Here is a 24,554-nt window from a genome sequence, read left to right on the forward strand (position 1 = left end):
TGAAGGTTCTATCTCAAAGCGATGAAGTGCGGCTCCCTTATAAATTCTATAAGCAATCTTAATACATGGGGAGACCTTTCAAATTAAATAGCTCTAATGATTCAAAATTGAGGGGACTTGGCAGTGACTAGCACTAGTCTACGATATAGCATATGAAAAAAGAATGAACTAAATCGGACATGTAGTTTTTGAGATAATGAGATTTAAATGTCAGACCGCAACAACGCTTGCTTAAAATTAGTGCTTATTTCTGACCAATAACGGAACTCAGAATGCAGCACTTGCCCATTATTTGCAATAAGATAGTTGGATGATGATTATTTTTAAAAATCAAAGTTTTTTGCAGCTTTTTGCTGGGTATTTTTTACTGTGTTTTTGATTTGCATAATTGAGTCTCTGAGTTGCTCCGTTCCAATAAAAAACTTCAAACCATTGGGTATCTGTTGTCTCTTCCAACTACCTTTTTTGAGAAGCCGAAGCAGGCGTAAGTATCCTAGTCCACCGTCATCTTATTTAGGTTTCTAATTTTTCTTACGTACATGCAGATGCAGACAAAATTTAAAACGGAACGGTTAAAACGCACAATAGGATTACCACCTAGATTAATAGAATAAAATAAAATAATAAAAATATTCAGTTTTGTTTGTCGCCTTTTTTCTTACTTTTTGTTTGAATGATTGTATAATTATGCCATTTTTCAGATTTGGAGAAGTCTGCGTTTAATCTGTCTAGAATGACATATCACAATTTTGGTCGCAACAATCACAGATTCATTACAATCTACGATTGTATGTGTGACGAACGCTTTATCAACCAAACATCATCAGGAGTATCATCCGGTGAAAGTGACTGTAGACAAATAGCGATCATCAAACTAACACTTAAGAGCCTCCCTTCTCTTGTCATAATATTTGGTACGGACTAATTAATTTAGCAAAAAAACTCAAAACAATTTTCATAGTTTTGTGGAGATAAGTTTTCCACAACTCGCAAACCACCTCGATTTACAGAACCTTTTTAGGAGACAGCCAAAACAAGCCGAAATAACTTTTACATTTCAATGGGATTTCTAATTTACATTTATATCATTATCTTTATCGCTATAGCAAGGCTAGGGTATGATAAAATTTGTAAAATTTCAATGTGAAATGTTGCCTCAAATTATTGGTAACTATTTGTGGTTATCGCCAATCAAGGGTGCACATCCGAATAATTCAATTTTGGTCAATTTTAAACTCTTCACTTAGTAGGCATTTTCTTGAAAGATGCTTGCTTACAAAAAGGCGTTAGGGAGGTTTATTTTATCAGTAGTCGCAAACTCCGGCCCCTGTCCTTCGAAGGGGATGATGCCGAGGGAAGCGCCAGCCGACCACATCATGGCGCTAGTGAAAATGGCAGACGTGTCAAAATATAGAACATTTATTGCTGACCAATCAGAATTGAGAAAATGTTGATTGCACACAACAAAATTTCCATGTTTTGAAATATAATATAAACGTTAACATAACATACTCAGGAATCGTGGTATTAAACCTAACTACCCGGGTCGAGGTTTTGCCGGAAAATAAGGTAAGAATTGCGGTGAAAAAAAATTCTTTTAACGATGAATGTCGTGAAAGCGGTGAATTTTTGTAAGATTTGCGGTAAATTTAGCGGTAAAATTTTGTACGGTTTGCGATTCTTGGTGGTTAATTTTTTCACCGCTTTCACCTGGTAGTGGTTAAAAAAAACTCACCGCTACCAGTCAATTGCGGTGAACAAAAATTCACCGCTAAGAACCGCAAATCTTACAAAAATTCACCGCTAAATTTACCGCAAACCTTACAAAAATTCAACGCTTGCACCGCATTCATCTCTAAGATGCGGGCCAGTTGCGGTGATTTTTTTCACCGCATTTTTTACATTATTTTTGAGGGCAAACTTGACTGATCAGAAGTCAAAGTCGCACTATAGTCTGATCATAGGTTGCTCGAAAGTCTGGACAATGGTCGCACTACGGTCTGCTCATAGGTCTTGCGTTTTTGAACAAAATATAGCTAACGCATTGTCGAAAAAGTCTCAAAGTCAAGTTAAAAAATAACTTTGAGATTTTCTAGCATGATATGTTTTTTCACCCTCCTCCTGTTTCATTCCGGGCTTTAAATTATTACATATTTTTAGAAATTTGAGTCGCTGCAAAAATGTGGTGAATTAGCGGTGAATTTTTTTAAGATTTGCGAATCTTGGCGTTGAATTTTTTTTACCGATTTCACCGCAATGACTGCTATTCTTACATCTTTTTTGCAATGTTTTCTCCGCTGACGGTATCTGGTAAAATTAGCGGTGAATTTTTGTCAGATTTTCAATTCTTAGCGGTGAATTTTTATCGCCGCAGTCACCGCTATTCTTACATCTTTTTTTGCAATGTTTTCCGCGGTGACGATATCTGGTAAAATTAGCGGTGAATTTTTATGAGGTTTCCTATTATTAGCGGTTTCACTGTATTCACCGCCATTCGTACATCTTTTTTGTAATCTTTTTGCGTTGACGATATCTGGTAAAATTAGCGGTGAAATTTCCTAAGATTTTCGCTTCTTAGCGGTGAGTTTTTCTCATCACATTCATCGCTATTCTTAAATCTTTTCTTTTGGAATGTTTTCTGCGGTTATTTAGCGGTGAATTTAGCGGTAAGTTTAGCGGTGAATTTTTGTAAGATTCTTAGCGGTGATTTCTTTTTCAACGCATTCAACGCTAAAAAAATGCAATTCTTACATCTTTTTACTGCAAATCTTACATTCTTTAGCGATTTTCAGTGTTGACACCTCAACCCGGGCAGTCAAAATATGAATGTTTTGGGTAAAACTGATGTCACATTGGTTTGTGATAGATTTATATGAAGTTACACGGGCCGAAAACAAGTTACTCTGATGGGATTGTGTACAACTGAACCGATGTATAAGAGTACTGAAACAGAACCTAATATAAATAATGTTCTAAACTTGAAATTAAGAAACTCTTCATCAAACCATAAACTTCTTTAGGTTTTTTAGCCACCTTTAATGAAAGCTAATGACGTCAGGTTGCACGAGGTATGTATCAAATTGCACAGGTTGCGGAGGTATGGCCACGGCCCGGAATTTATTTTCGGACCTTCTCAACAATTGCGCCCTTTGGTAGCGGAGAATTGCCCACTTTCTGTGATATACTTTACCACAATATTACTTGGCCTACATTTTAGATAGCCGAATATCAGTTTAAGCGCAATTGCGGACCGCTGTTCACGGCCATGCCTCTCATGCGCTGTGAAATGTAATTCGGAAATCCACCAGTCGTTAGTTCTTTTCGCTTTGTATTCCGATTTGACTAATTGCCATTTTAATTAGGTAAATTGAACTTAAAAAGATGGATTTGATTGCCTCAAGTTGTCTCTAGTTGTTTGTCGGAAATTTGTATTTGAATTCAAAATCTTGCAAGATTCTTGCAAGATTTCACATTCAAAAGGCGTTTACGAAAAAAGTCATTTATTTTCAGTTTTGCTGATCAAGAATTCTGATATCAGTCATGATATTTGGTTTTCAGATAGTTTTAGCTACCAAAAACACATAAATATTTTTTCCGGAATTCAAAATCTTGCAAGATTCTTGCAAGATTTTGAATCCTGGCTAATTTTTTTTCCATTGAATTAGGCTTCGTAACTTGTTTAATAAACAATTGTTTGCTTCAAAGATGTTTTCTAAAACACTTGTACCCAGATTTTTTTGGCTTTGATTGATATCTTGCAAGATTCTTGTAAGAATCTTGCAAGTTTTGAATCATCTTGAAAGATTCTTGCAAGATTTGAATCCGCTCATCACTATGGATAGCATGGCGTATTTTATTCTATCCAATTTAACGTAGTATTCGCTTTGTGGAAACGTATTAGTAGTCTCTGATTGATTAATAAACCCCTCGCTTAAATTCTATTAAAGAATAGACCCCCATTTGCAAAAGGGGTGAGGGGAGGGGGCAGTTGTTGAAAAGATCCTTGTTTTCTCGATGTTTATCTTGCTTTGACTTTTTTCACTAGTTAACAATCAAGTTAATCATAGCGGAGTGATCCAGTGTCTATATTGCGATTTGTCGAAAATTTATGCCGTCAGCTTTATAAGCCGATATGGCTGATCAAAAATTTGTCAAATGAAAAATTGATCGAAAATTTGGCAACGTGGTAACCGTCACAGAATTCCGTTGGCATATTTCAATGATACGCTTTTTTTTTCGCTCAGAGCGAGATATCTGGTTTTTCAAATGATTGCGTACAGTAATGCGTATTAGGTTCTACATTATTTATTTAACATAAATGCACTTTGTTTGATGACCGGAAATTTGGTGCAGCTTATAATTCTCACAATCAACAGTTAAGTCTCATTTTCCAAGTGTCAGTCAATGGGTACGTAGGAGAAGCTGATGATTCCTGGTCAATTATTGGGCGAAAGTGGTCTTGTTCATATCAGTTCAACCAATCAGATCACTCCAATTTACCACAAAGAGCTCCCATTGGCTACATCGGTGGACGAAAAGACGGATGCCCTTATTTGAATACATTGAGTTACGCAATCGGAGTTATTATTTGTTACCTTGATCCGGAAATCAAAGTTTGTCCAAGCTATGCCTCATTATTAACAGGCAGTAAGTACGAGTTAGTTCAAAATCGCGTCAAAGTTACTCGGCAAGTTAAAGGGCCGAAAAACAACGTGGCCTTGTGTACCAACGCACCTTTAGCAATCCCAAATTCAGATTTCCTAACTTGGCATAAATTTATGGAGTTTATGGAATACCAATTGATGTCTGGATTTGAGGTTGAGGATCTATTTCCTTTTTTAATCCAAAATTAAGTTCGGTCTTTTTAAACGGACTTTTTTGCAAAGTGTAGGATACTCATTCAGAATTTGGATCTATTCTTTGCCCCCCCCCCAGTGTTTTTTACGCCCCCATTGTTTACGCCTCCCAGTGTTTTTTGATCAGTATATATAACACCTATAAATGATTTTGAGTAACAAAGTCCGTTTGTAGAGGTGACTTTTAATAGACTCCTTATTACCAGTGAAGTTCTTTCTTCTCAAGCTGTTTTTTTGGTGTTATCTTGAAGAACTTTTTCCATATTTTAGATTAGGTTCAGTTTTTTTTCAAAAACTCAGGATATCAGGATCACAACGATATTGCAAGATGATTATGCCTATTTTGTTCAGTCTTTTGATAACATATGCAAGAAAAAGTTATGATTACCTTAATTTTTTACCTTGAAAATAACGTTATTATGGCACGACGAAAGAGAATTCTACGAAATCAGTTTTTTTTTCAATGAAAAGTCATGATTAGGATACAAACTGATTAAAGATTCTTAGCTGCTTCAATTCATGGTTTTTGACGTGGCTGGTTTCTGCTGTTAGCCTTTTTTTTAGTACCCATCTCCTGCAATTTTCGTTTCCTATTAACCAAGTAACCACCATAAATGGTTTTCTTGAAAACCATAAACCGACCATTAATGGCTTTCTTGAATACCATGATCCTTCCATAAATGGTTTTCTTAGATACCATACACATTCCATTTATGGCCGTCTTGGATACCATAGAGTTACCATTAATGGTGATCTTGGATACCATAGAGTTCTCATTAATGGCTATCTTGGATACCATAGAGCTTCCATTAATGCCTATATTAGATATCATACACCCGACCATTTATGGTATCTTGGATACCATAGTAAGATCATACACGAAAATTTGGCCCTCCGTGGATGGAACCATAAATGGTCTTAAGTATGGTATCTAAGATGGGGCAACCCGGGCAGTTACAATTTATATGTTGTTATATAGTAAGTTACTATGTAAAAAAATAGCACGTGCGCCTGGGAGCGTAAAATATATAAACCCACTAAGCTGAGAGGGGGGGGAGGCAAAACAGAATAGATCCCGGGATTTTTAAGGGAGCAGTTTTTTGACCAATCAGACAAAGGTATTTAAGTTTGTCGTTACACATACCTGGACTTAGTATCTCACGAATATCAGAAGCGTAGTTGTCTAAGTCCCAGTCCTGGAAAAAATTAGTAGAAGGCAGAAAACGACTAATAAGAGGCAATGAATCATATTTGTATAGGAATACCAGGACTGAATAAAACTAAAACTAACTTTTATACAGCTTACATTGGACGTCTCTTACTAATGTTGATGCTGATCGACCAGCTTACAAGATTGATTTTACAAGATTGATTTCACTCTTTTCGACAGACATCGCGTGAAAGACGTCACATTTTTAAAATAAATTTGACAATTGAAGGCAAAATTTGAAATAAGGCTTCAACCATGAAATGGAGGAAAGTAAAGAAAACAGTAGTTTTTTCCTTCAATTGAATAATTATAAAAACTTTCAGGACATCATGCTTAGAAATGTTTTTGACATCGTGCTGTATTTTTTGGTTTCTGTACCAACCATAAACATTTTATTGCATTACAGTTAAAACATAGGAAAATTTACCTTGACTGAATTAAGGTAAAAGGAAATTTGACGGTTATTGTTCCGACTCACTTAAGTGGGGGGACGAACTACCTACTCAACTGGGTTTGTTTCGAATTCAAAGAATTTCAATTGTATTCGGGTGCTGTCTTTTTACGACTTGAAGACGAGTATTGGTGGAGCGTCTCTTTTTATCGGTAAATTTTGTTGGAGTGTGATTTGAAACAGAAAGTGAGATGCGTGAAAACAAAGTGTTTAGATCAAATTGCTGAAGAGAAGAGAGAGAGAGAGAGAGAGAGAGAGAGAGAGAGAGAGAGAGAGACAAAGAGCGTGATTTTCTGTTCGTGCTATATTTTTGAGAGAGAGAGAGAGAGGGAGAGAGAACGAGAAAAGTAGGTGTGAAAAAATTATCGTTAAGCGAGCAAATTTTTTGATCAAGTGCGACATTTTTAAAGCAGTTTTTTAAGCGCCAATTATATCAGTCAACGATGTTTGTACTGCTTACCCAAACTAGTAATAGTGCGTATGAAAGCTTTTTTGACCAGCTGGATCAAAAATCATGTTTTAGATTCAGTTTTGATCTATTTTTACCATTTTGTCATGTACGCTTTTTGTAGTTTCTGTGTTCTTCAAACTATATAGCCTTTGCGGAGTCTTGTTGTTCATTATAGCCCTTTGAGTGACTTTGATTGGCTTAGTGATATAATTGTTTTCGATTCTGATTTGTTTATTTGAAGATAATTGAGTAATTTTAAGCAAATTTTTGACAAATTTGTCGTTTTTTTAAGTTTGTTTTTTAATATTTTTCACTCATTTTATGTTCATTTTAACCTTTTCTGTGAATTGGCATTCGGTTATTTTAATGAGAACTAACTGTCGAAAGGTTTTTTGTTGGTAGCTATTTTGCAGCAGCAATTCGTAATGAAATTTATTCATCAGAATATTTAATGACTTTTTGTTGTCAGTTACTTTTCCATTGTTAATTCGCCTGTTTATTGTTTTCAATTGATTAGTACTCCGAGTCGTTTCTGGAGGTCTTCCCGCTAAGATCTTCACTTATTTTCCTTATTTATGAAGTTGAATTGTTGAATTGTAGTGATGATTTTGGGCACGCCGAAACAACAAATGGAGCAATAAAGCGGGTGGTTTTCAGGCGTGAATTGTTTTTGCTCTAATTTCAAAGTAGGGTGAGAAAACGGTATCTGAACGAATTTTTTTCCCGCTTTTCATCTAGTTTCCGCTTATTTGTTCACATTTTTCGTTATTTCTGATTAAATTTTGGCCAAATTTTGCAAAGTATGATAAAATTGTCAACTATAGTCTAATTGGTTTCACGTCTGAACATAGAGGAGAAATGACGAATTCTTTGAACCAATTGTTTTCGAAAATTTCTTTGAACCAATTGTTTTCGAACCAATTGTTTTTGAAATTCAGCTAAATGTTCAAAAGCTGAGCGTTTTTTTTTCCATAAAAACAGCATCAAAAATGTTTATTTGGCACATTTTGTCCAATTGACCTGTGAAACAGAACTTAAAACTGCTTACACAATCTTTATTTACTTGGATATTGGCTAATTGTATCTCCGGTTCCCTAGAAAATGCTCTAAAAATAACATATTTGAGGTTTTTCGCTAATTCAAACTGATATTTATAGAAAACGCTTAGCTTCTTTTGATATTTCAAGATTTTCGTTTGCCCCAAAAACCTATTGCACACATTTAGAACTTTCAACGGCCGCACAGCGAGAGCAAAGCCAATTGGGGTCTCATCATTGAGTTTTGTTTTAAAAAAATGACTCGGATGGTTTTCTGGTTCTGTCCTTTTCATTTTTTGCATTTTTTTCATCCCAAGTACAAGAAAGTCCTTTTTCAAATAAAGAGTCAATTAAAAAGGCTTTCCTTTATGTTGCAATAAGTTCCAATGAAGCAGTATTATGTTTTATGAGTAAAGCCTATGGGTTTCATGGCTCCGACAAAAAGGTTTCCAAATTTGTTAACGAATTCTTGAATTTTTGCAGCAACTGATGTTCTTTTTGTAGTCTAACGATTAAGTTTAATTAATCAAATGTTTCAGTTGGCAATTAGGGAGTCAACAATGAAACTTTGTTATGATTTCAAATGATCCATACTGTTTTTTTGTGAATATAACTTGATAAGTATCCAAGAATGATTTCTAGATCAAACCTCAATTATTGAGAGGTCCAAATTACGTGCAAGAGAGGCAGAATAGTATGCATAACAATTTCAACGGAATGCAAAAGTTATTTTGGTTCTAACACCGTTTCCATGAAATTGTTCTTGAACTTTTGAATTCTGCCTGTATTCAGCTTTAATGTGTAGTCTTTTGATTTAGTCTTACTTATTACATCTACAATTGGCTTCCTCAGCAGTTACAAATTTAAGTATTTATCATTGTTTGTCGAAAGCTTAGAGTTGTAATGTCTTGAGGTTTTAATTTTTTTTTCAAAAGAATAATGGCTTTTTGAGATTTACCACTTTCAATGTTTTTTTTGCAAACTTTTAGAATAGTCTCAACAAAGAGAGAACCCCTTCTTTTTCACGTGATTTATAGTTTAGTTTAAATAATGGTGTTTCTCAATATTATTCTCAATAAAAGACAGGTCTCAATTCAAGTCATTTGGTTTAATTTGCTTCTTATCTGATCCTATTTGGACCTTTTCATTGTTTTAAAAAAGGATAGACATTGAAATTTGGTCGGAATTAGCGCTTGTTTTTTATTGTGATTTAGTTTGTCTTGTTTCTTACGCTCCCTATTGGCAGTTATTATTGGTCCTCTAATCATCTACTGTTTCTTTGGCATAGTGGCTGGAGCTTAAGCGAATTTCTTAAATTGAAAAAAAAATTTTTTTAGCAATATGTGAAACTTTTCGATCTGTTCCTCATTTGGTGGAGAATTGAGTCAAAAACGTGTTTGAGTGGGGTCGGAACCTTATGTTCAAACACTCATTACCGAGTCCCCTTTTTTATTTTAGCTTTAGTTGGTTAAGATTATTTTATCTAATTTTTTAAATCTAATTTTTGTGTGCTATTTTGCAATATCTTTGTGATTTTTCAAATAACTTTGAGGTAGATAATTGAACACTTCGAGTACAAATTTCGCGTCGAAGGGCAGACATGGACGGTTTTTTTTGAATAATAGTTTCCTCATTTTTGTTTTCATGAAAAGAAGAAAGTTGCTTTCCAACATGTAAACCCTGTAATAACTTATTTTTACCAGAATGATAGAAGTGGTTTTTGATCACGGAAACCAAAAATTAAATTTATGTCAAATCAGTTTTTTTTGTTTTTTAATTAATAAAGCTTGGGTTGCTTTCTCGTATTTAGTGCTTTTGATTATTTCGCACCTTAGGGAAAATCATCAATGGGATGCTAAATTTCAATTATCCTCAAATTTTAAAATCGTTAATTTTAGACATCTTTTTTTTTCCAAAAGTGTTAAAGTCCATTGGTGTATTTTCTTGCTGTTTCTTTTTTAAGCAGCAAATATTGTCGTTTCCGTTACAATTAACTCCAAGTCTCGAGTCTCAATCAAAGGATGGATATATTTTCTTATATTTTCAGATTTTGTATCTTTTGTTGACGTTTTTTCCCAACGCGTAATTATATTTTTTTCAGAAATGTATCTCTTATAGCCTGTTGGGCGTTGGTTGTTTGAACGTTTACAGCTTTAGTTTTGTGTTGATTGAAGACCCGAGATTTTTAGTTTCTCTCAAATACCTCCATTATATTTCAGAGCTTAATATTTTCATTTGAATTGAATATTCGAACGCATGTTGCCCATGTCCGCGATTGCAGCCAACATACTGAAAACAGTCGATTCTGCTTTTAAATGAATTATTTTTGTCGAAAACCTTCATGTGAGGAGTTGGCATGTTTTCATGGGCTTGAAAAGTACCTCGTGTTTTTGAGGGTTTGTGCTATAAAATGAAATTAGCAGAAAATGTTGGTCAAATATTTGATCACAAACAATTAGCAAAAAATTCCAGTTCTGAATTAAAATCAATTAACTTGGTTAACAAAACGGTGGTTGTCAATACAACAGACCAACAGTTTATGAATCTCATTTCATCGGCATTTTTTATTTTTCACATGTAAAATGTATGTTTTTATTCTCTCCACTTTGGTCAGGTAAGAATAAAAAAAAACTAGAACTGCACAAAGATAAGGCTCCCGTTTGTTGCAATGGTTTTGGCGACTCATCATTAGAGGACCAATCTGGACTCTTCTTATTCTGAATTGGTTAAATCTGGCCAAAAAGAGCGTGTCAAAATCATTGAGACAGACCCTTGATCATATCTGTCGACAATGATTGCAACAGTACTGGATCAACCATCTCTCCTCCGAGCGGTCGAGCACCCAAAAAGCAAAATAGTCTACTAGGGAGCCCGTGTCAGCAACATTTCCGCTGATCCCCGAATAGCGGTGATTGACAAGGATTGCATTAGTTTACAGAAAGCTACAGACAACCCCTGCGCTTGGAAGGAACGATTGTCACTTAACACAGCCAACCGCTTGAGTGTTTTCTTGAAGGTTGCCGATATCCCGCCAAGGACTTCAATTGCAAGGGTAACAAATGTGATTCCCATTTTTGCGCAGTTATCGTCGTGGAGACAATATTTTCTTTCATCTGCTGTATCAAGTGCGTATCCTGCCTTTGTAGCCGCATTAGTGAGAGAGTTGGATTGCAGCGACGAAGTAACAGTTACATCAAATGCAACAGTTTTCCCCGCTTTCCAAGTCGGGAAAAAGATGTCTCCGGGGCGTGACTGGCTTTCTGGAATTAGGTTCTTTTTTCCACTACTGGTGAGAGATTCGCAGATGAGCAAGCAGACACTATTTTATCTCGAATCCGGTCATGTCTTGCAATTGCGTCTCCTCGACCGTGACACGCAATGGCATGATCCCCATAGATGTCAAGAACTCCTGTTTTACAGATCGGGCACTTCCTTTCGACGTCGTAGACAGGGACACCCAACCTGTACTTTGCACGAATTTTAAACTCATTTGGTGCCATATGAAGCCCAAGAGCTGGAATGGGGGGAGCAGACAACCAAGCTCCAGCATGTCGAACAGACAATGAGAGAAGTCGGGCGTATTTTCTCTCACAATCTAGATTCTCTTTGAGATCATGAAATTTTTCATTATCAAGAGCATGCTGAATCGTCTTTTGCGAGAGGTGTGAAATGTCCAGTTGTGCTATACTGGAATAAAGATCCTGAAAAACTTGGCAGTTTTTTGGGTTTTCACCGGTTTTTTTTTGAAACAAGATCTTCAGAGGAGAGAACAGAACCAACGTATGATGCTTTATACTGGTCTTGGCATTGGCGAACACCCAACCCTGAAATAAATAAAAAAAATATAAAATTGTTGATCGGAGTGAATCTTTCTTCTTGTTAGAGTTTTTTGGTTGATTGAAAGCTTCAAACTTTTTTCACTTCAACTGTTTTCTATTGGGCAATTTATAATGAATATTGTTTAAAAAAATTGTTATTAAATCTGTTCCTCAATTTAAGGATCCAATTGATACTGCACCGAATTCGCTGCTAGAAGTTCATTGAATGAGAATATTTTGTCACTATTTGTTTACAAAACAATTTATTTGTGTTAGGTAGTTGCTTTGTAGGTACCAAGTTTCAATTTTTTTAATGTGTTACTTTTAAAATAGTTTCAATTTTTATCATTTAGTTATCACTGTTTTTCATTCACAAGTTTGGAAAGCTAATCATTTGATTGCTTCGAAGCAAATAACAAATAACTATAACAAGGATGCTCGTTAACGCGCGTTCGCACATGATGTTCCGACCCGAGCTCATCGACATTTACGACTTACAATTATGACTTAATTGTCAACCAAATGAAGAGATAATTAAAATTAGATGCTTCAGTTTAAAAGAATTTTTTCACAACCAAGCCGCTAATTGAATTACACATGCCTCTTTGCAATGCTCACTAGATCTGCAATTAACAAGAATACGAGAAACAAACAAACAAACAACCAAATAAGCAAAAACAAAATTTTTCACTGCAAAAACTCAATATCTAAAATTAAACGCACCTAGTAAAAACGTCAAAATGCAATCGGATGAACCTTAACTACACAAATTTACTTTTTCGTAACTATTCAGCATGGGGGAATTTTACTTAACAAGACTGGGTAACGAGTCACAAAAAATAATGAGGCAAATTTCAAAAACCAATCAACATTAATTAAATCAAATAACTTCCAAATCTAAAAAAATTGTTAACAAAATGCTTCATGATAAAGTTTTAGTCATATGAAGTCATTTAAAGTCATTATGAAACCAATAGGACATGCCTTTGGTTAGACTAAGCCCTAGAAAATGTCTAAAGATGCAGAAAAACTAAAAAAGTTACAAACATTTTACGAAAACACGAAATATTAAAGCCATTAAAATCTTTAGCTATTATCTGAATATTATTTTTTTTCAATTGTTACTCACAAACAATCACTCACAAAACTTTTATGAAAACTCTGATTGACCAACAAACAAACATCAGTTACGACATAATATCAATAGACACGTTATTTTTTGAGGTTCAAGGATTTGGATAGGACCGCTCAATAATGAGAATAAATTAGAGTTTGAGGAAATGAACAAGAAAAAGTGAAAAACTTACAAAATCTTTGAAAACAAAAAAATCATAAATTTTAAGACTTCACTATAAACTGAGTGCATTGAGTAACATCATTCACTCAATCCTCAGTTGGAGGCTTATAAGACCGGCCAGTTTTTTTTATTGCTACATAAAAAACAGTCAAAAACAGCAAATTCAAGAGAATTGAGCGAGAAAAGTGGCAGCCTTTAAGAAATGAACTTTTCAGTAAAAACATTCCTGTTCTCAGTTAAATTTTTATCCGCAATTTTTATAAGATAAAAACGCTCACCAGATTATTTTGGTTGCAGTAGAAAGGAAGTGGCTCCTTTCATTACTGAGCCTGACTTACAGTTCATGAAATCAAGTGTAAGATTGGTTAATGTTCAAAAATCTTTTCGAAAAATTAGTTTTTTTAAGACTTAACAGCCATTAATCCCAATTGCTTTCAGCAGAAGTCAATAAAAACGCTAAATTATGCCTTGATGGGTAGAGAAGTAAAGCATAGATGGGAAAAAAAATTGTTTGTCATTCATAACTCATCAATATGACATCACAAAAAGTCTGATGAATATGAAAACATCAAAAATTAGAACAACAAAATTCAGTAGAAAAGTGCGAGAAGAGAGTGTCAGAGCCTTTTTTTATCCATAAGCTTTTTTTATGAAGACTTTATGTCTGAGCCATTGAACGTGTTTGTTAGGTAAATGGGAACTATCAATATTAGGATAATGTGATAAGATTTCAAAAGGAACCAAAATTACGAAAAAAATTTACAAGAATTTAATTAAAAAATTATGCAAACTGGTGGCATCAAAGTCATTAAACCAAAAGCTGGACAATAAAACCGCTAACCAGGTTAATTTTGGTTGCATTAGAAGGGAACAGGTTCCTGTCTTTACGAGACTGACTCAGAGTTCACGAAAATATTTTTAAGATCGGTTAATGTTTTTTAAGAAATTTCCAAAAATCGTTTTTAGTTTCAACAGCCATCAGCTGTCCACTCAAAGTACTAGATATGTTCAGTTAATGTTCATTAGGAATACTACTACACTTTTTGTCAACGAGTCTATGCCGTACGACTCCAAAAATTAGAAAAATCTGAATCAGTAAATCGTATTTTCATTAAGGTTTACGAAAACTCAGATTCCTTGAAAACAACTTTTTTGTTCATTGGGCGCCATTTTACTGTAAAAGGTTTGCCATTATGAAAAGTGACTACTCTCTTAGTGACTTAAAGAATAAAAAAAAATAATTTATAAAAAAAACAGCTCTCAAATTTAATTCAATTTTTATATAGTTAACTTCCCTCTGTGACCAAAACTTTGTTTCATTTTGGAGCGTGAAATTTAATTTTGAGTTAAAAGTGTTTCAGAAAAAAAAATAATTTAAACAAAAATTACAGTAAAAAGTGAACAAAATCTGGCCAAGATCAAGCCAAAAACATGGCACACAAAACTTTTACACCCGATAACTCCTCGAAAATTACGTAATTAAAAAAAATCTTTTTGATTTTGATTTCTACGCTGGGCAAGCTTTTTAATGATACCACTCACCTTTCTCTACGATGAATATATCGATCGCCCAAAATTGTCTGAACAAAAAAACCCTTTTGAGTATATAGTTCCTCCCCCCACAAGTGGGGTCGGAGCAAATGGTCTTTTTTTCTGCCGTTTTTGTTTCATTTTACGCATTTGTTTATGGCAGAATTTTGCAATCTTTTGGAAATCTTGCCAATACAAAAATGAAGATTCATTTATTTTTCAATGGCAAACGTGATGAACAGATCTTGCTCATAAATATCACAAATGTGTTTTTTTTTATAAATTAGCAACGTTTTTCACCAGATTTGTTTAAAATTTGGTCTAATTTTGATTACAAAGTCCACACATGAGTACACTGTTTGAAAGCCAACTGATAGTTAAAAGCTAGTGAAACTTGAATGTGAGATTACTTGACCGTGTTGACAGTGTTAATCAAGAGCCGTGCAGTGGTTTGACATTTTAGTTGTAATTTCCAAGTGATTTTTCGATTCCTGTAACTTTGCTTGAAAGACGCATGTTTCAAGTTTAGAAAAGCCGGTATTTGTTTTATTTGCAATGGTTACCATTTTCTATAACAATTTCCTGCATTCTAAATTCTGACTTCTAAGTTGCGGCATTTTAAAAATTACATGTTGGCGTTTTAAATGAAACAAAACAAAATTAGATTTATACTAAGTCAAATTTGACAAATTGCTCAATTGTAGGGGTTCTACGGAGAGTGGGTTTATAATTTTTTTTCAGACTTAGAGTATTCAGTTTTCGAAATAAAAATAGGTTTTTTTTCAATGAAAACAGACTGAAAAGGAAATAGTTGCAAGGTTGTGATAATGCCCAAGCCATGGAATCTGACAGATTACCCGCTTTCAAAGGATCTTCAGAGGGCAATAGACTTCTATGTGGACAGAGGATCTCTACGTGTGCTGGATTTGCCCTATTACGTGTAATCAGAACCCACACATTCGCCCATTGTTGTTGACAAAATTGTGCAGCTTTACATAGAAAGTTGAGATAGCCGAACTCCGACATTTATATTTTAAGATCTTTCCAAGGTTGTTATGTTGTAATACTCTTGAAGGAAGGTTCTGACAAGATGACCGTCCTTTTTGTAATACTATTGCATGAGCACAATATCCCAGGTTTTGTTCCAGACCCAAATTGAGCTATGATCAGACCCAATCGATCGCACACCCCTGTGTTCCCAGACCGAAACTACAGGGTCTGGAAAGCGGTTCGAGCGCACAATAGTCTGGACCATGGTCTGATTTCGGTCTGATCAGAGGTCAATTTGGTCTGGACGGTCTCATCATAGTCTTTATAGTCTGGACCATGGTCTGGGTTTGGTCTGATCAGAGGTCATTCGGTCTGGAAGGTCTGATCACAGTCTTTATAGTCTGGACCATGGTCTGGGTTCGGTCTGATCAGAGGTCAATTCGGTCTGGAAGGTCCGATCACAGTCTTTATAGTCTGGACCATGGTCTGGGTTCGGTCTGATCAGAGGTCAATTCGGTCTGGAAGGTCTGATCACAGTCTTTATAGTCTGGACCATGGTTTGGGTTCGGTCTGATCAGAGGTCAATTCGGTCGGGAAGGTCTGATTTCGAGTGGATTATTTTTTTCAAGTTTTTTGTTTTTTTTTATTGAGGGATGTTGGCTCTGCCAAGAGCCAACAATAAAGCAGCGTTCCGATCACAGACTCATCTAAAGTCCGATGACTCTGATCAGAAACAAGGAGTCCAGCTGAGAGCAAATGCCGGTCCCCTCAAGAGGAAATTTTGATTAACTGAAGATCACGACGTTTCTTGTGGAAAGCTGTCTAAGTTCATCCATTGAGTCAGAAATATGAACTAAGGGGTATGGTAAATAATATTTTTTTCTCAACAGTTAGGTTTCGTTTTCATTAGCAATATTTTCAGACTTGGCTTTTCTTAGATGATTTTAATACTGCAAACACCAGTTTTTATGAAATGAATATTTTATAGCAAAATTAAGAGATTTGTTCATAATTAAAATCTTTCTCTGATCAGACTATTTTGAGCGCACTTGAGTCTGATCATAGTCTGATTAAGGTCAGGGCAATGGTCTGAAATTGAGTCTGGACCATGGTCTGAAGAAGGTCTGATCATAGTCTGTTTATAGTCTGGACAATGGTCTGAATTTGGGTCTGATCATAAGCGCACTATAGTCTGTACAGTGGTCTGGGTTGGGTCTGATCAGAGGACATTTTGGTCTGGAAAGTCTGATCAGAGATCATTTTGGTCTGGAAAGTCTGATCAGAGATCATTTTGGTCTGGAAGGTCTGATCAGAGGTCATTTCAGACTGCATAGTCTGATCATAGCGCAATTTGGGTCTGGATCTAAACCTGGGATTTTGTGGGCACAACTTTTCTTGTGAGAAACTTGCAACAGTCTGAATAGTTATCAACGGGCTCTAAGTTCTAGAAGCATCATATAACTGTACATCTATTCCACTAAGTAATCGAAATGGCCTTTTTCAGCGCTCATAAAGCTTTTAAACACAATTATGTCACCAACAAAATGCAAGCTGGTGTGTGTAATAATTAAATGTAAAACCTTTGACAAAATTTTTTATTGATCTCGGTCTTTTCCGGAAGGAAAATAGTCCAATGTTTTTTTTATTCTATAAGATTGTGATGCCAGGCAACTTATTTTATACAAAAAATCTAAATGGTCTAAAGTATGAAAGGTCTAAGATAAAAAAAATTTCCAACCCTTCGGTCGGTCAATTTTAATGGATATAAAAAATTAAGGGAAAATTATCTGATCCAGTTCAGGTAAACGAAGTTCGAAGTAGACTTCAAGTGTACAGGTGCCTGGAGATCACCTGAAATATAGTTCGCGTGATTTGTCAGGTGTTAATTGAAAACTAAGTATATATGCATTGCATCATACACGAGCAAATAAATATAACAATGAAACGTCAAGTTTTTAAACGATTAATGCGTAATCGTGTTTCATCTAGTGATCATTTTTTCTGGAGGCTAAAACGCAATGGAGCAATGTTTATCAATTGTTTTATGAAACTTTTTTTGTAAAATTTTCTATTCCAATAGTATTGTGCCTTGCGCCCAAAATTGTTATTGCTCCGACCCCACTTGTGGGGGGAGGAACTATATACTCAAATGGTTTTTTTTGTTCAGACAATTTTGGCCGATCGATGTATTCATTGTCGAGAAATGTTAGTTGTATGATTAAAAAACTCGTCCAGTGTAGAATTCGAAATTAATAAGAATTTTTCAATTTCGTTTTTTTTCGAGGTTAAAAGTTTTGTGTGAACACGTGATATTTGGCATGATTTTGTTCACTATTAGGGAAACTTTCGTTCAAATTAAAGTTTTTCTTTAAAAAACTAATTCAAAATTACATTTCAAGCCACAAATTGAATCATTTTTGTGTTCATAATAAAAGAAAGGTGATAAAAAGACTAGTTCTGGTCTCATAGAAAAATTTATCATCAAAAAAATTTGAATTCTAATTGAGAGCTCCTTTTTTGAAGACGTTTCAATTTGTTTTTGTTTTTAAGTCACCTAGCAGATAGTCACTTCTCATATCCTATTTCTATTAATGACAAACCTCATTTACATTCAAATGAAACCCAATGAACAAAAAATTTGTTTTCAAGGAATCGCTCATGTTTTTTTAACTTCGAGTTTTTGCAACTTTAATTGAAATTTTGGTATTCTTTTTTAGGTTTTACTAAAACTTTGGAGTCCTATGGCATTGACTAGTTGACTTAAAGTGCAATAGGTTTCGTAATGAGCATTAAATGAAACTATCTAGTGCTTTAAATGGACAGCCAGTGGTTGATAAGACTTTGAAAATAAAATTTCGGAAAATTTTTTTCAACATTAACCAATCATAAACTTATTTTCGTGAAGTGTAAGTCAGTGTCAATATTTACACGATCAATCTGACCAGCAGTTTTATCTTCTAACTATTGATCATTTGACATCAATGCCACAAGATTTCAATAAAATTCAAAATGTTTGGTTATCTTTGTATTATTGGTACCTTTTGAAATCTTATCGCTTTATCTTAATTATGATAGCTCCGTTGGCTTAGATGAAACGTGCAATGGATAATGGATAAATTTTTCAGAGAAAAACATGTAGTTTGAATGGCTTCGACACCTTCTTCTCACACTTTTCTACTGAATTTTTGGTTTTTGCCTACATTTATTCTTGTTTTCATATTAATCAGACTCACTATGATGTCTTATTAAGGCTTGAAAAACATTTTTGTACATCCATTGGGGGCGTAACGGAGCCTATTTTTTAACATACGTTGAAAACTATTGAATTTAATGGCTGTCAAGTCTATAAAAAAAGTTTTTCGAAAACTTTTTGTACTTTAACCAATCGTAAACTTTTTCGCGAGCTGTAAGTGTTTCTCAGTGATGTCAGGACCCGTTTTCTCTATTCCATTCAAATTTTATCTAGATAGTGGTTTTATCTTATAACTAATGGTTTTATAACTTCGATGCTTTTCATTCTTTTTAGTTTTTGGATATTTTTTTGTAATTTTGGTTCCTTTTGAAATCTTATCGCATTATTTTAATGTCGACAGCTCGCATTGGCTTAGAGAAGACCTTCAATGGATCAAAGATAATGTTTTCAGAGAAAAGCTTATGGTAATGGCCCCGACACTTTCTTCTCGCACTTTTCTCCTGAACAATAGGATTTTGCCTGTATTTTGTTGTTTTCATATTCAGTGATTTGTTGTAATGCCTTATTGACATCCTATGAATGACAAACAGCGTTGTTGTCCCATCGAAATCTATTTTAGCGTATTTATTGGCTTCTATTAAAATCTAATGAATTTAGTGGCGTTGGTTTTACGGTTTTTGTCAAAAATTTGTTGGGCAGTTTTAATGTATTTGTTCATATTTGTTGTTTTTTTGAAGTAATTTTATTAAAAAAAGAATCCTATTGCTGTTCAAGAACCAAATTGAAACAAGAAAAATATTTACTGAAAATTTTTTAATGGCTTTTCGCTCGACACCTTTCTCGCTCAATATTTTTTTGAATTTGCTGTTTTTTTTGCCTGTTTTATTATTCTTTATGTTGCCGAAAATGCTGACCTGTCTCATAAATTTTTGATTCAGTATTGAATGAAAGAATTTACCCGGGGTAGTTAGTTTATAGCGCATAGTAATAAATTTTATGATTTGAAACAGTTTTCAAAAATTATTCAAATTTTTTCAGTTTTTGTTCTTTTCGTCAACTTGTAACCTATTCTTATCAATGAGAGGTCCCATGCAATTCCTTGTTTTCCAAAAATTAACATGTGTACTTATATTATGTTGTAACTGATGTTTTATTTGTTGGACAGTATGCGTTTTCATGAAGTTTTTGTGAGTGGTATATTGGTTTCTTTTTGTCTTCAATATCACATTCGTGTAATAACAGATCCCAATGATTTTCAAAAGTGACCCAACTGAACTTATTTTTTTTTCAGTATAATTTTAACTGAGTAAGTTTAAATATAAACTGAAATAAAAATACATATTATTTAGATAATAGCTAATGATTTTAATGACTCCAATAGTTTGTGTTTTCGCAAATTGTTCGTAATTTTTTGAGTTCTGTATCTTTAGTCTTTTTTCATGGTTTAGTCTAACCAAAGACAGGTCCCGTTAGTTTCATAATGATTTTTTACCGAATTTATCGGAAATTATTTTGCTATAAGCTGATGGTTTTTAAGACCTTTGAAATTGATTGGTTTAAAAAATGTTGATTGATTTTTGAATTTCGCCTCGTTTTTTTGTCGACTTGATACCTTGTCTTCTTAAGGAAAATTTTCATCTGCTTTATAGTTCGGAAAAAGTAAGTTTGTGTAGTTATAGTTTTATCTGATTGCATTTTGACGTTGTTACTAGGTGCTTCTAATTTTTGATATTGAGCTTTGCCTTGAAATTTTTGTTTCTGTAGTCTTTTTGATGGCAGATCTCGTGTGTGTTGTAATGAGTCATGGCGTTATGTAATTCAATTAGTAGTTAGGTTTTGTAACGATTTTTAAAGCGCAAACATCTATTTTTTTATCTCTTCATTTGGTTGACAATTAAGTAAAAAGTGTAGATGAGCTCGGGTCGGAATGTCATATGCGAACGCACATAATCGAGCCTCCTTGTTTAATATGTCTTCCAAATTATTGATTATATTTATTGATTTACTCGATGACAGCACAGTTTTTACTTGCTCTCAAATAAAGTTTGCAGTTATTTTGGTCTTTTTAAATGCCGTTTTTCTTGCTACAAACTTTTTCTCTGATAATTTTGTTGTCTCACTATTTGACTTTTCAAGCGCAAAATGAATTAAACTGGTGAAGCCCGGAGGGCATAAAGATATTGAAAAGTTGCCCTCTGGTCGCCCGTTGTTTGAATCGCAGTGTTGTTTTTGATAGTCACCTTAACTTAGAAGACAACTGAAATCGAAACTATCCAAGTATCATTTTAGCTTCGTTTTGAAATGCTGACGTAAAATTTCATTGTCAGAAATCTTCTTTATACGGATTATTTAGGTTCGTTTTTAGATTCAACACACCTTTTTTATTTGCTATGCTAATTTTGACTTAAATGTTGTCCAAAAAACTGACTGACAAAATATCAAAACATTTCATAAGAGTTCTTATGACGTGTTTGATGATATTTGCGTCCTTTATTCAATGCTTCGATATGAAGAGGATTATATTGCACTGGGTTCAGTTTTATACTACTGTCTCTCAGCCATAATGATGTCTATGAAGAACAGCTATGATTTTGCTATATCTTAGGTCAGTAATAGGGATTTTATGTTGACGCCTTACTTTGGGCATTGTTGGTATAGCATGAGACGTGTCTTCACATATATACTTTATATATAACTTTTTTCTTCGTTCTTTTGCAACTTACATCGCTTTCATGAGCATACAAAATTTTCTAAAGGATTTAATTTGATTTGAGTAAAGTACGAATTTTTACTAGCAGCGATTTGCTTTTAGTGCTGGAAAATTAAATTTTGTTTTTCTTTTCACATTTGTCAAATACATTTTAAGCAAAAAACCGAACTCATGTTATAGAGTAATAACGCAGTTTTGAGATTATAAAACTGAGTAAGTTGATGGCTCTGTGGTGCTTTGGTGCAACATTAGCATGCCTCGCATCGGTTCGGATGATAGTAGTTTCAAGTCCCCAAAACTCATATTATTTAGCCGTGAATAGAATTAACAAATAACACCGCAGGGATGTTACGTAAACTCTTTTTGATGAACTCAAATGCGTTTTTACCATTTTTACTTTTCCATTGCTCGGTTTCCGGCATTTGTTTTGTATTTGTTTGGAGGATCACGTGTCTTTTTTTCTATTTCTACACATCAATATGTAATAAACAAAAAAATACAATCAGCATTTTGAACGACTTTCAACTGCTGTACGCCGCCCCCATCAGAGTTAGATTAAAAAACTGTTATGTTCTGATCAATTTAACATTTAATGCAAATTACCAAAATTTTTAGTTGATTGATAACACGTATTGATAAGTAGAATAACAGTTAAATAGTTACTACTGATTATAACTCTCTGTTAAACCAGTTGCAACTGGTTTTACCTGTGGGATTTTCTAGCTTTTGATTTTTGCTATACATTGGGTTACTACTCATTGGGTTACATTTAAACAAGGAAGGGCTCCCCTCTCATAAAGGGGAGTCCGATATCATATGAGGTTAGTGAGTTCTTGAACCGAACTATCTTGACGCTCTCAATGGGCATAGCGGCGTAATTGGATGCGACAGTCCCTATAATTGGTGGCTCATATAGAAAGCAAATATGCGACAAAAATGTCGATTTAAAGAAATAGAGCTGTCCTTAAAAATGCTGGTGCCATATTATGAGACTTATTTATTTCAACCGATAATTGTAAAACGATTTCTTGAATCTTCTCAACCACAATAAATCAGAACACCCCATAATGCGCACGAACTTTCAGAATATCGAAGAAGAAATATTTATCTTCCTTTTATTAAAAAATCTCTTCAACTTATTTGAGGAATTTTGTCTTGAAGTGTATCAATAATTCAGCAATTGTTGCAAATTTTAAATTTTTCCAAGTTAAGTGACTCCGACAGCGTTTTTATTAACGACACTGAACAATTTAACTGAAGAAAACGCAGTTAATAATTCGTAATGGAACTATGTACACCACTATATTTCAGGGCATAAGTTTTCCGCTTGCTTAGACTTGTTTATCGATGTTACTAGGATAAATTTTTTTAATCAGTAAAAGTTGAAAAAAATTTAATTTTGATAGATGCTTTTAAAACCACAATGTGCGAATCAGGGAGGGACATTCTGGAATCCCAAAGGTGAGTCTTTTATGTTAGTTAAGTGCATATTGATTATTGTTTTTCTTTTTACACGAATGGAGTTAGTAAAAATGAATTGTTTCCTTTTCGTGTGAACATTTTGGTCGTTACCCCGTGTTATTTTCTATACTAATAATGCTGAAGAATTGGGACTATCAATTACATTTTTTATTGACCAACCAGTACTCTACGCGCACCTAGATATAAGCCTTTACATACAAAACCGATATGGGTTATATAATATACATTTGACCAGATGGAAGGTAACAAACTTAAACTCAATGTTGACTTGGATATCGTCCAGGAGTTCTTTCGTACCACGATTAAAGCACGGGTTTCATAACACGTTTAGAGTGCAAACGACGTATACTGGATGACAGACTCTGTCAAAGTGTGGCACTACACTCACTGTTACCTGAAGCATTCCCTGGAGTTCAAGTACATTACAGTGATGGACTTGGATGAGGTGGTGGGATTCAACATGGAGAGATATCCACAAGGAATCAATCAACTATTGGAACAGTTGGAGAAACACTACAACAAAGGTATAGAAATATTTTAAGTTCAATGACTCAATGTGCGTAGCAATCATTTGTGCTGTCTTGAATGAGGTCCATAATGAGGTCCATCTGACTTACTGTTTTCCAGCGGCTTGTTTACTTGCTTCTTGATTTTTTAAAATCTCATTGCACATAGTTAAACTGTTGGACTCAGTTATTAGCACTAAATGGCGTCAAATTGTAACTAAAAATGCCCAATTTACTCACTAAAAAATAAAGCGTGTAATCAGAAGTGGGCCAAATATAATTTTAGAAGGCGTTTTAAATGCTCACCTTTAATATCTAAAGCGTTAATTAGGCTCCTCGCAATTAAAGAAATGTACTGAGCCTAAAATTACGACCATAAATAGAGTGGCACTGTCTGAATAATTTTCTCTCCCAATTGTCGGCAGCTTATTTGACGTCGGCGGTCTGTCTCTGTTTTTTGATATACTTTTTCTGTATTGTTTATGTATTTTTACTGTTCATATAATGTGATATATGCACGTGCTTCAGATTGCAGTAACATGCAACGTTAGTCGACAGTCACTGCACAAATCATTATCAAAAACTACATTCGACATTTTTGGGTGCATTTCAATCCCTCTACTTTTTTTGTTCGAAGTTACCCCAGCCCCTTTCTCCCATTGGGATCTTCAAAGCATACAATTTCAGTGGCGGTTTGCTGGCGGAAATTTTCTCCCATTCTGACCATGAAATACAATGTGAGAGCTAAAACACCATTGAGGAGAGCCATGATAATCGATAACTCACGCCCCTAGTCATCGTTACCTGATACATGCTTTGGATATTATTGACGTTTTCTTTATCTCTCAACAGTAGTAGCTCACAAGAACAAGCCAATCACATTTCAAGAGGGAGCGTCTTGACCGACTCTTTGAATGGTGTATCACAGGAGATGAGTGATAGCTGACAATATTGATGATAGATCTTGTTTCCAGATTCCAATTGGAACCATACTTTTTATCCAGATAAAAAATTTTTTTATTG

The 24,554-nt window shown here is 34.4% G+C and overlaps 1 protein-coding gene across 4 annotated transcripts in view; it reads left to right on the forward strand.

Moving 5' to 3' along the window:
• The first annotated feature begins 705 nt into the window (after positions 1-705).
• The window catches only part of LOC142348394 (uncharacterized), a 39,907-nt gene continuing 16,058 nt past the window's right edge, over positions 706-24,554 (forward strand). For 2 of the 4 annotated variants that reach the window (XM_075399727.1, XM_075399730.1), the window contains exons 1-5: positions 706-851; positions 4,354-4,817; positions 15,469-15,590; positions 22,980-23,004; positions 23,357-23,549. In XM_075399727.1, the coding sequence (XP_075255842.1) occupies positions 734-851; positions 4,354-4,817; positions 15,469-15,590; positions 22,980-23,004; positions 23,357-23,549 (922 nt within the window). In that variant the 5' untranslated portion in view covers positions 706-733. The remainder of the gene's footprint in view (positions 852-4,353; positions 4,818-15,468; positions 15,591-22,979; positions 23,005-23,356; positions 23,550-24,554) is intronic. The other 2 variants (XM_075399728.1, XM_075399729.1) reach the window with 2 other exon arrangements.

The sequence above is a fragment of the Convolutriloba macropyga genome, chromosome 10, assembly GCF_964194025.1.
Source record: "Convolutriloba macropyga chromosome 10, txConMacr16.3, whole genome shotgun sequence".
NCBI lineage: Eukaryota > Metazoa > Xenacoelomorpha > Acoela > Convolutidae > Convolutriloba > Convolutriloba macropyga.